The sequence below is a fragment of the Calliopsis andreniformis genome, chromosome 6 (assembly GCF_051401765.1).
Source record: "Calliopsis andreniformis isolate RMS-2024a chromosome 6, iyCalAndr_principal, whole genome shotgun sequence".
Taxonomy (NCBI): domain Eukaryota; kingdom Metazoa; phylum Arthropoda; class Insecta; order Hymenoptera; family Andrenidae; genus Calliopsis; species Calliopsis andreniformis.
Window position 1 is genome coordinate 7,164,809 of NC_135067.1, and position 12,402 is coordinate 7,177,210.

At 39.6% G+C, this 12,402-nt stretch overlaps 1 protein-coding gene across 1 annotated transcript in view; it reads right to left on the reverse strand.

The window, feature by feature from the left end:
• LOC143181058 (uncharacterized) overlaps window positions 1-12,402 on the reverse strand; it is a 219,603-nt gene that overhangs the window by 6,221 nt on the left and 200,980 nt on the right. Inside the window, exons 19-22 of the mRNA XM_076381249.1 lie at window positions 11,933-12,052; window positions 11,757-11,864; window positions 11,489-11,671; window positions 10,660-10,756 (exon numbers count right to left, since the gene is read on the reverse strand). Of these exons, the coding sequence (XP_076237364.1) occupies window positions 10,660-10,756; window positions 11,489-11,671; window positions 11,757-11,864; window positions 11,933-12,052 (508 nt within the window). The remainder of the gene's footprint in view (window positions 1-10,659; window positions 10,757-11,488; window positions 11,672-11,756; window positions 11,865-11,932; window positions 12,053-12,402) is intronic.

The following is a 12,402-nucleotide window of genomic DNA, read 5'->3' on the forward strand; positions in this document are numbered from 1 at the left end:
AAAGGGGTAAGCTAAAAACTTGGCCGGCATAGAAGGACGCACCGTTATCGACGGCTCGATTTTCTGCCTTACCGACTACAGCATGCTGATAAAATAGTAAAATGTGTGCGAATGTGTTCGCATGCAAGATGCTGGGTGAAACAATGGTGAGCGATTGAGGGTAGGGCGGATGGTTACAGCGTGATAGTGAGAAAAAAAAACTAAGATGACCGAGAAATAACCGAATCGAATCGATGAGAAAAGAAACTGAATGGTATACCAAAAAAAAAAAAAATACGTATTAATTCCGTTAGATAGTTACCTGCGGTCGGGTGTTATACGTTTTGTGCGTGCGTTGTGCGTGTTACAAGTCAGTACTCGTTTGGGGCTCTTTTACGTTTGGCATCGATTGTTGTCCAGTATTAGTCAACTTAAAAAAGAAAAACAGAGAAACGAAAAATGAAAAATCCAAAATCAGAATAGTTTCTGCCTTGTTTTCTCGACCGCTGAATCGCGTGTGTCGAGGAGGAACGAGAACGAGTCGTCGTTCGTCGTCGTTCTCTTTGTCGGTGTCTTGTATACACGAAAGAAAGAACAGATGCGGCGTTTCGCGGCGGCGCTGTCGTCGAGCATCGACGAGCTCGACCCGAACTCGTCGATGCTCGGCAATGATCGACACCGTTCTTACTTTTCGCCGGTAAAAACGGAAGCTTGGAACAGCATGCAAACGGCTAACAACTCTAAACTCTCGACGGAGAGAACGTGCACACGCTTGGTGTTACAGGCATACATATTTACGGGTGAACATATATATATATAAATATATATGTATATAATATATACACACACACACGCATGCTGCATGCTGCGCATACAGTACGCATACATTTCTTTACGTATACACCGGAAGAGACACATGCTCGAGTACACAGGCGACTCGTCGTCGGGAGAACAGATAGACAGGTATACAGTAAAGTAATGTATTTGAAAAGTGGCCGATCGAAGTACACAACCTTCGGTCCAATCCTTATAGTAAGGCAGTATATAGTTACGGACTCGAGAGTCGAACAAAGACGCGTATATACGCGCGTGGTGACGCGGCGCATCCGCGTGTATAGACGCGTTAGACAGACAGAGACAGACAGACAGAAAGATAATAGACAGAGAGAGGAAGGAAGAAAAAGAGACAAGGAGCGTGTGTATTACAAATATCGTGTGTCGCAATAGATGTACACCGACACGTCGAATCGATGTATCCTCGTGCCCGTTCGACGGGGGACCGAGGTAACCAGCGGAATTTGGACGATGAAGCAAAGGGGTGGTGCGACTTGCGAGCCAATTTCGTACGAGAATCGAGAAATAACGTGACGACGCAGATTTGAGGGAACAAAAAACCGACAGTTAATATTTCCGTGTGGGGCGGTGATCGAGCGCGCGTGCCAAGCACAGTGCCAGGGAAAAATCCAAAGATGGATGTAAAAATTGTCATTCGTGATGATTGAATTTTTCAAGATATTAAAAAAAAAAGAAGAAAAAAAGTCAGAGAAAAGATCATGAACGCAGCGTTTTATGTTAGGACCACCGACTGTTCGAATTTCCCGCGTGTAAAGGTGGAGTCTCACTGGTCCTCTAGCTGGGGACAGGCAACCGTAAAATGCTTTTTGCTAGGATTTGTAATCTTTGTGCTATCTTTTTTTCACCATGCAAAAGCCATCGACGATTGTCTATCACCATCTAAGTGATGAAAATCGAGCTTAACCCTTTGAATATTGGAAGATGGGACATTTAGGACATGTCTCGTGCGCAAATCTTTTGGACACATTTGTTACTTAGGTTGTTTAATCGTTCAAGAGCGTTTGACGCACGATGTATAGTGATCTAAACGCCGTCTATGCGTAGATCTCAAAGGGTTAAGTGATGATTTGATAATCTACAGAGGCTATGTTGTATCTACCCAAGTAAAGTGAAGACCTTACTTACTTTCTCTCTATTTGGATAGAGAATAGCCAGTCTCTGTGCTGAAGGGTCGTGGCGCGAGAATCGATTCAAAAGTGCGGTGGTCCCAAAAGCGAAATGATTAGAGATTATAGTTGATACTGTTTGAGGCTTCTAAGCGTAGACTGAGTATTTCAGGAAACATATTTCAATGTTAATTAGCATTGCGATCAGTTGCTTCAGGGATCAGATATTAATTAATATCGTCGTGTAGGTGTATGCGTGTGATAGAAGAGACTGTTCATCTAACTTCGTTCAGCTAAATGAAGTGATACTGATAAAAGTGTCTAATGGCGCGTTTAGACCAAGCAAACGAATGCTACTTCTTCTTCCACTTCATAAAAATTCAGTTATCAGTGAACGAATACAATCGACAAATGAATAAAAGAATGATCGTGTCACTCGAATTTTGCTGAAGTGAGGCAAGAACGAGCATTCGCTCGCTTGATCTAAACGCACTATAATAGACCACAGATCAGTAAAACACTGAAATAGATGAATGCTGTTTGACCAAGAACTCTTGCCACCAATGTAAAATATTTAGCAAATATTTTTGATAAAATCGACAGAAAGTATACCGATACTCGTACACAGTATGTTTAAGTTTGTCCCCTGAAGAAGCTAAAGGCAATGCTGACGAAACCTCAAACTAGCTTCAACAATGACAACTATATGAGTCGGCAGTGAAGGCCTCAGGTTTTCGATCAGAGATTTTTTGTCTTCTCTCGATAACGGCGTAAGTGGTAGAAGGGTTGGGATTCAGAGGAGTGAGTCGTCATCATGGCGCTCGTGATCTTATAAGGAAACATTCTAAGTTGGATGTTGGGTTATCAAGAAAATATTAGTAAATGATTAGATAGAAAGTATCAAGTCCAAAAAAAGAACAAAAAAAAGAAAAAATTTCGTTAAATTTACGCGGTTAAGTTAATATCGTTTGACTAGTGTATAATATTGTCTCGCTATAAACTCGCCGATATCCTCAAAGTTTTTACTTCATTTTCATTTTATATTAGTCAATATTGGTTTTAGAAATATTTGTCCTAGATTTTATAGTCTACAGGCTCGTTGGTTGTACCAAATTATAATTCTTTTAATTCGTGTTATATGATTTAGCATAAGAAATATTTCAAGCTAAATAATCAACTACAATTGACAAATAGTTTATACACTACTTTATTATTGATTGAAGCTACTAAAGGAACTAATATTTTCCTGATAACCTCCAACAGTAAATGTTTTCTTGTTCCGAGGAAATCCAATGTAAACCTTGCGTGTATCGAGAACAGACGGAGTGGGGTCAAGGGTTATCACACCTTACTATAAGTGAATGGATTGGATCGAATGTGTCTGACGAGGCGAGGTCGCAACTACTTTCTTTGTCCTTCCGGCTGCGATCGGGTTGTGAGGATGATCGATCGCAGCCCTGGCCGAACGCGATCGACAAAAAGATCGACGATTCGTCGGTTCAAACGGAATGCTACAAGAAGAGAGAACGTCGCAAAAATGTATGCGTCTGGAGATGTGAACGTTGCAAGTATACAAGTATACAGTGATTGGGAACGATTGCAAGAAGGCCAAGTGTGAGAGAGCGCGTAGCACAGCGACAGAAGGAGGTCGAGCGTATATTCTTTTTTGTTTTTGAACTTCGTGGCAAGTTCCGCGCGTCTTTCGTCGACGGGGTGCATCGGGAAGGGTAATGGATAGCGAAGTGAGAGGCGGTTCTACGTGAAAAGTAAATAAAAAAATACGTAATAAGATTTTGTTCGTATAAAGCTTCGTTTCTGGGAAAATCGGTTCTGAGAATTTGTTGGGTACGCGTGCATTTTTCTAAGTTTTGCTATACATGAATGCATTGGCAGTGTTGTGAGGAATGCTAACTTATAACATGTTGTAGCAATTTTATATTTACATTTAATACTCTAGGGTAGCTCGCCCGAGCAAACGTGAAGGTTGAAAGGGGAGTCGACGAGATTGGGACGAGGAAGGAGTTTGGTGCATATTGAATAACGTTAACAACAATTTAGCTAACAGGATCAATAATATTGTCAGCTATGCGTGTGACTGTTTTGAAGAGGACAATATGTATCAAAATATACAAGACTGTACATTTATAGAATGTTTTACGTAGTAAGTATCTATGATAAACTAAAAATTCCCTACTTTGCATCTGAGCATGCGCAGTAGAACCTTCACATTTGACCGGTGGCGTCACGTTTCCATTGATCAGTGACTTGATAAAGCTTCAGAGAAATCAGAGATAATGACACTGGCAGTAAAAATCGATTGTGTTTCAATTGAAGCTTCATACGAACGAATTTCATTTCATTTCTGGTCTACTTTTCCATGTAGAATCACCATTTAGTTACTTCTGCGCTACCCGTTCTGAAGCATCCTGTATGATGAGTCTCGAAAGCGCTGAGGGGGGTGGGGGCAGCGGGAAAACGATTAAAAGCTCTAGGTGTCGGTAAAGCCTAGTATGCACTTGGATACAATGTTCTAGATTGATGCTCACTACATAGGAGATACAGAAATAGTATCTTCTTACATATGTATTATTAATCAAGACGATTATAACACCGATGAGATTGAGTATTAACTCCTCACGGTCGAATTTTGTTAAATTGTTTGTCATATATTTGCTATTCTTGTCTCATATTCATTTAATTTAGTAATTACGATTGATTACAACTTTACTATTATTTATGAATTATTTACAGTGACTCACAGTTTCGTTTGCTTATATATTTAAGCATTAATTAATGGTAAAACATATTGTGTTTATATTCCATTTTGTTTGCCTCGTTTCAAGCTTCTTGTATTTAATTTTTATGTAGTCCTCTTAACCTTCATGTGGAAAGTAATACATTACTCTGGTTGCATTAGTATCAGTATTCGTACAAATATGTATGGATATTTTTTGTTATTATTTTTAAGAACATGAATGTGTAAATTTAATCATTTCTCGTGAACAAAAATTTGTGAGTTTCTGTATCTAGAGAAAGAGATATCTGTTCTGTACTGCAGATGATCATTTTCTCTTTCCTAGAGACCCTGAAGAACCACAAATAAATAATAATAATCGAACCGTTAAAATTTCCGAAAATGTCGAACAACCAAAGAACTTTACAATCTCTAACTTAATACTTTCAATATCGTACTATGTTAATTAAAATATCAACATATAATCATGCTATTAGAATCTTCATGTGCTCATATTCATATTACTTAAAAAATAAACTACGTTTCCTAGGACTCTGCAAGTAGCTTTTCGAGTGAGAAAGGGTCGAAGTCATATCAAACTTTCCACAAAGCTACCAGAGATTAATACTCGACTATTAGTCCATTTAGTACGTATTGTACAATCTGCAAAAGATTCGTTTGCTTTAGATCACGTTATATAAATAAAACATTGCATTCAAGTGCGTGCTGGGCTAGAGATGCAAGAAAAATAACGTAAGACGCGAGGAGAAGTTACGCGTCCGCGTTCAGTAGTATGAATCGGTGTATGATCAGACAACCGCGGGACTCGGCGATTCGCTATCGAGTAGTATCGATCCGAGCAGGGCGGACGTGATGATTGGAACGGAAGAGACGCGGAAGGAGTCGCGTTTTCCGATTGCAAATATGCGAGTAAAATGTGAAACGGTTATTCGTATAAGAACTGACAGGCACGTGGGAGAGGCTCTTGTTTTGCATAGAAATGAAATAATCGATCTCGGAACAAGCACGTATCAAGAGTATTTAAAGGTGTCGTGTAACAGGTATAAAGTATGTCGAGTGTGGCGTAATCGTGTAACGACGAGGACTCGCGGATCTCGAGTCTCTCGAAGAATTCCGCCAAAGATTTCGCTGCTTTCTTGAATACCATTCGGCCATATCTGATCTCGCTAACGTGCACAGGTTTTTGAACTGTCTCGCGAGTTTGGCAAAATGCTTCGAGCGTCGTGAATGGTAAACAGTTATAAACAGTATGACGAGTTTGTGCGGCAGACATCATACCGACAAAAAAGAATATATATAATATATATAAACATATGTGTCCGTGTAAATGTATGCGTGTGTGCGGTGGCTGTGTTGGTTATATACTATATATGCAGGTATATAGTATATAAAATAGTACAGAATAATAATAATAATAATAATAATAATAATTAATGATAATGATAGTAACGGTAATAAGTAGAAATATTAATAATAATAATAATAATAATAATTAATAATTTATACGTATGAATCAGTAAAAAATTACTCATGACTGGTCTGTATGGCCTCCTTGAAGTTAGTACTCCACTTCCAGCCATACTAAAAAATTAATATCACTTTCACTATCTGTAGGCTGTCACCTGCGCTTAGAGTTTTCATTAAAAAGGAAAAAAGAGAGAGAGATATGTATAATATACATATATAGAAAAAGAAAGAGAGAAATATTTCGTTAATTAAAATACAGTTCTTAACACGTCTGATTGACGGACTTGCGTAACCCGCGTCGCTTTGCGATATCTGTTACTCGAGAAATCTCTTACGGGCACGCGGCTCCAGAGACTGGAAAAATGCGATGCTGCCCGGTCAAAAAACCTCTCGCATCGCTCGTACGTCCGGAGAGCAAACAGAGACAGAGAGGGAGAGAGACAAAGGCCTTTGGGGCGAGAGAAGGAGGGAGGACGCGGCTGATCGCGCGCGCGATCCGCCTTGGCTCCAACGCTCCGACTCCTCGTCTCTCTCGCGTACAAAACCCGAGACAAAAATGAAACAGTCGGCTCTCGTCAACGATCATCTCGTCGCGACGCAGATTTTCGTCTTCCTTAAGTCACAGCTAACACTGAGAATGATCTGACAAAACATGGTCGCCGGCACTCGCGTAATTCGCCTCTCGCGACTGCCAACCCGTCAGCTGTTCTTTTTTGCTTCTTCCGATTTCGCCGCGCCTGGCATTTGCTTCTATCGCTGCTCTTTTTATCGAGCGGCGACGACCGAGTCTGGTTTTGTCACATCACGTCACGCTAAATGTATAAAAAAATATCTATACTATCGGGACACAGCAAACACTGAAAATATTGGTTGTGGGGGTTGATTGGGGTGGAGGGGTCCATGTCACACAGAGACATAAGTTGGAGGAGAGTCTGCGCGAGGCCGACTTGTCCGAGGGACTTCTGAAGGAGCATGAGGTGTTACGCACCGATTTTCACTGAAGAACAGTGTTAGATCAAAGTTGAATTAAATTAGAAATTTAATTAGAAATTAAATTAAAATACCTGCCGTGAATGTGTGTGTGGAACTTTGTTTAGCTATATTTCTTAGTTACATATATTCAACACTCGTAGATGTTTAATGTATAAAGAATGATTTTTCTATCATACTAATATGTATGTTTACAAAGGATAATATTGTATTTTTTTTGAAGATGAAGATTTCATTGGAAAATATAAGAAGTCATATTTTAGGTCTTTAATAAGAGAGCAATCTTAAATTCAAAATATCCTTAAGCAATTTTATATTATCAAAGTTATGGTTATATTTGTCTTTAAAGTATAATATCGATCATTTACTGTAACAATAACATAAATAGAACCGGAATGGGATTTTAACTCTCAATTAATGTTTGCTGTTGGAATCACGTCCAGAGTTTTCGACGACAAATCAGAAATTTTAAAGGTTAATTCTACATGTTAAAATAAAGCACAAACGAAGATAAACAAAATTGCATTTCACGCTTTGTTTCCAACTTTATTATTTACTGAGAAAACACCTAAAATATGCATGAAACATGTCTGACTAGACTTACTCTACTGACCTATTCCACTAAAATCGCTACACTTGTCTGATACTGCTCACCAGAAGTAGAATAAGTCTGCACGTCAGACACACTTCCAGTATATTTTAAGCGTTTCTTTAACAATTAGTAACTTGCGAACAAAACCTCAAACGCAATTTCGTTATTCTTTATTTTCATCCTACATCAATATGTAGACTCAGCCTATCAAATTTCTGACACTTGTTGTCGAACATCCTGTATACTACGACGTCGAAAAGCCTTACAATACTAAACGTAACAAAAGCAGTATGATGTTATTAATACCTATTTAGAAAATGAAATATAGTCTCAAATTTCGTTAAAATTTCGTTAAAATTTCGTTATTTCGTTGAAATCGGTGCGTAACGTTTCACGTGATCTCCTGGTCAGGCGCGTCTAGGAAACGCATCCTCGCATTTTTCGTTTCGGACGGGGAAAGGCGAAAACGAGACGCGATTTCGGCAAGCTCGAGTCGAACGAGACCTCGTAATGCCCCAATTCTTTGTTAAGATCATTCTAACATCGTGGACGAACGTCGTCGGATCGGCCTTACTGGCTTCTGAACTCGCTTTTGAAACGAGCTCATGCACTGGCTTCTGAACTAATGTCCTCGGCTGCCAGCTATTCGTGTCATATCGAGGAAAGGTTTACATTAGACTTCGTGTACCGAGAGCGATAAAGATCATCGAGAGAGCTGCAGAGTAATCAGAGTCAAGGGCGAGGTTGATTTGACTACCAACCACGCTTGTAATTTTGAATGTTTGTGGAGTAGAATATGCCTGATTCCGCGTGAACTATTTTCAATAATCGTCGGGACACCGATTTATCGAAGGCACGAATTTCGTGTGAAAAAGAGAAATTTTTGCTGGAGACAGAGAAACAGTTTTGTACTATAAAATCAAATGTTCACTGTCGCTTTCGACAGTGTTCAAGCGCGCACATGTGTACAGTAGGACCTCGTTTAGTGCAAGTTGAGTCAGCTGTACTCAATCTTATCCTACTTCGAGTCATCGGTCTGATGCACGAGAAATGAAATTCTTGCAATCTTTGCATTGGCGAGATCTTTCTGATAAAATGAGTTCAACAAAGACATATATCGGGCTTGTTATAAGAATATGTTTCTTTATATGAATAAAACTCTAATTTCAATGTGGAATTATGAAAAATAGTGTTAGTATCTGTAACTCGAGGAATTTTGCAAATTTGAAAGTATTGTCTGCGAATTAAATGTAGTTTTTGAAAAAGATTTGGTTTTTGTTCGTGTATAGTTGTATAAGTAACTTTATATACAAAAATTAATATTTATACTTTTTTCAGCAAGCTCCACTTTAGTCTTTCTATTATTTCTAGCAGGTTTAATTTCGAGCTTTACTTTGAGAAGAACTGATTGTTTACAATTTGCATAAAAAAGCTGTCCACCGTCTTTAATCACACTTAACCCAGTATAATAATTTCAGAAAAATAGCGGCTGATATATCGATTCATAAATCATAAACAATCAGTCCTTAAGAAGCGCCATTTGAATTAAATATGCTGGAAACAATACGAATTCTCAGATTAGCTCTACTAAATACAGGAATTATGTAAATGCCTCGCCTACGTCTACAAATACAAGGAAACAAGGAGCAAATTCTCTCGAAAGATCAATCAATTCGACGAGCGCCATACAAAACATAAAAAAAAAATATATATTCTCAAGAACAATCCGATTTACGTCGTGCTTGGATTCACTTTCACACAGAAGATTTTGCCAATTCAATGAAACTGCGTAACCAACGACAAAAGTTCCATCGCTCGTACATCAGAGGTGGCTGAAAGAGACACGCGCCAGTGCCTCGTTAACTGCGTTTCCCCGTGCCCGAGCAAGGCGCACTTAACGAGGCGCTACTGTATATACTGTACGCATGCAGAGTATACGGGATGTACTCACGTATACCTCAATCAATACAGAAAGTAAGTATGCACGTAGAGTTCTGTATACAAATATATATGTATACATATATGTATATATATATAAACATGTGTAGACAAAATTCTATATCACTCGTTGCATGCGCTCTTTAGCACAACAGGATACGGGGTAAGCGGTGGTCGGATTCGATACAGACGTCACTGCAATGGATAATACCACACATCGTTTCTCTCTCGGTTAAGCCGAGAGAAAAAGAGAGAGAGACAGACAGAGAGATCTACAAAGCGTGGATCATCGGTGTTCTCGACGCGTGACGGCTACTTATCGCCGTGGAGCAGCGAAAAGAGAGTGCAGACGGCGAAGTGCGCGACTATTTCGAACGATCCCGCGACCCTTGCAGAGTACGCGCGAGATTTCAACCCGTGCCGGTGCGAGCAAGCTCGAGAAGTGTCTGTTCGTTGCTTGGTGCGCGCTGTTGCACAGTTCTTGCTGGTGGCACGTGGATACAATATTCGGATAAAGAGCGCGTCGACTGTCCGCGAAGATCATCGTCATCCGGAGGCGACGCGCGCGTCAGGAAAGTCCCCTCGCGAAGGAAACGCGAGACTTCGATCAATACTTCCGCTGAATCGAATGTTTCTCTTTTTTTCTTCCTTCTCGGAAGGGGGCAGAGGTTTTCAAAGCGCGAAAACTGGATGGGGTATCGTTCTGGGGTACGATCTTGGAGATTCCATGCACTGGGTGGTACTTGGGCGGAAGTGTCCAAGGAGGTACTGGTGGAGGGATCGTTGGGGCATCGAGTATTGGGGGGATTGGATAAATAAACGGGTTGACAGATCAGAGAAAGTTGGAGAGATAGAGAGAGAAAGAAAGAGTCAGAGAGATAGAGATAGAGATAGAGATAGAGAGAGAGTGAAACTGAAGGAGAAAAAGAAAGATAAGACAGCGAGCGAGCGAGCGAGCGGAGCAAATGAAGCGTTACCTTGGAATGTTGGGCAGACGTGGGTGTTATCGGTGGCGTCTCTTCCGCGTCTACGCTCGTCGCGTTTGGTAATCGCTGCTCTTGCACCGACGCCAAGCTGCGAAACAAACAATGTTCCTCGTTGTGAGTATGATACCCTTTGTTTAATCGATACTCGAGCTCTATTGTGTCTCGAAGCGAACTCTTGAAATCTGAAGTTGTAAATTAGGCGATGTTACAAACAGAAGACGCACTTCAGGCCTGGCGGGGATGTAAGGATCCACTATAGTATTTTGTGTTGAGGTACCAGTGAGTAGTATACAAGATGTTCTCTATATTTAGTGTTCACACAGTTATAAATAATAAATTTAGTATGCTTAGAATATTCGTCAAATTTTTATGTAAGGAATGTGTGTCTAAGAATTGCTTGGTGAGTGATTGAGGTTGTTTCCTAGAAAAATGGTACCCAATGAAACGTTTGCTGTACTTGTAGAAACTGTATTTAACTTTCGATATTTTGTATATATATTTTTTCATATTGCATGGATTCTATACTTTTTGAAATACTGAAATTTCTCAAAAATGCATGAAATTTCGCAGTCTAGTAATCTAGTAATGATTTACTGTTGTCAGTTACTTCAATTATAACATAGTCTATTATTACAGTAATCTATTTCTCCTGTCCAACTATAGAGATAGTTGAATGATTACCACGATTATATTCTAAAATTGAAGGTAATATACAATGAATAATTTATACACTATATTATATTAAACTCACCGTGGAATTATGCTTCTGTTTTTAATTTTGCCTAATTTACTACTACTGACTATGTATACATATACATACCGTTTGAGCGTCACGAGGGTGCCAGTCAATTTTTTGCAACGCCTCAACGCGGACTCCAATCGTTCGGGCTCCTCTTTAAGGAATTTCTCCTCGCGCACCACCTTCTCCATTTCTGAGCTCAGCAGTCCCTTCATGCCCTCTTGAAGGCTCGGGAATCGTACCTTTAGATCGGCCACCGTTTTACTAAAAAAAAATGTAAGACACAGTGAAGTGGGTGGTTAAGTTAGATTGTCTCAATTTCTAGAACGATCGCGGTTCTTCCACTTACCTAGATTTGCTCAATATCAAGGCCATGTTCTCCACGTCCGACATGTTCACTCGTGTTTTTCTGTTGATGACATTGCCACGGAGTTCCTCCACCGTGCTCTCGAGCTCGCTGGAATCACAGACACGTTTTAGGGACGGGACAAAGACGTGCAAGGTTTGGAATGAGAAGAAACTTACGTCAGATCTTTTTCCAGCCTCAGCATTTCCTGCTTGTAGAGGTCTTCCTCGCGGCTCAGTCGAATCTTCTCCGCGTCTCCGGCGGACCACGCTGCGTCTCCACCAGATAGCAGCATAGCCCTGCAAATGAATTTAAGTTAGAAGAATTGTTTATAAAGAAACTGATTACATAAATCTGGCCAAAATGATGTTTCATAAAAACAGAGTAATTAATGGGAAAAATTTGCAATTAGAAGAATTCAATAATTCATTGATAATATTCACATGAATATTGATAAAACAAATGAGAATTTGTATTTTAAATAAAAATCTTAAGTAAGTATAAAATTTGTTATAATGCTTGACTCATTTTGAATATTGTAGATTAATAGACAGAAAACATAATGTACATGATTTTCAATCAATTAACGAGGAAGAAAATGATCAATTGTCGAGGGATTATTAACCCCTTGCCAGTCCTGCAAATTTGA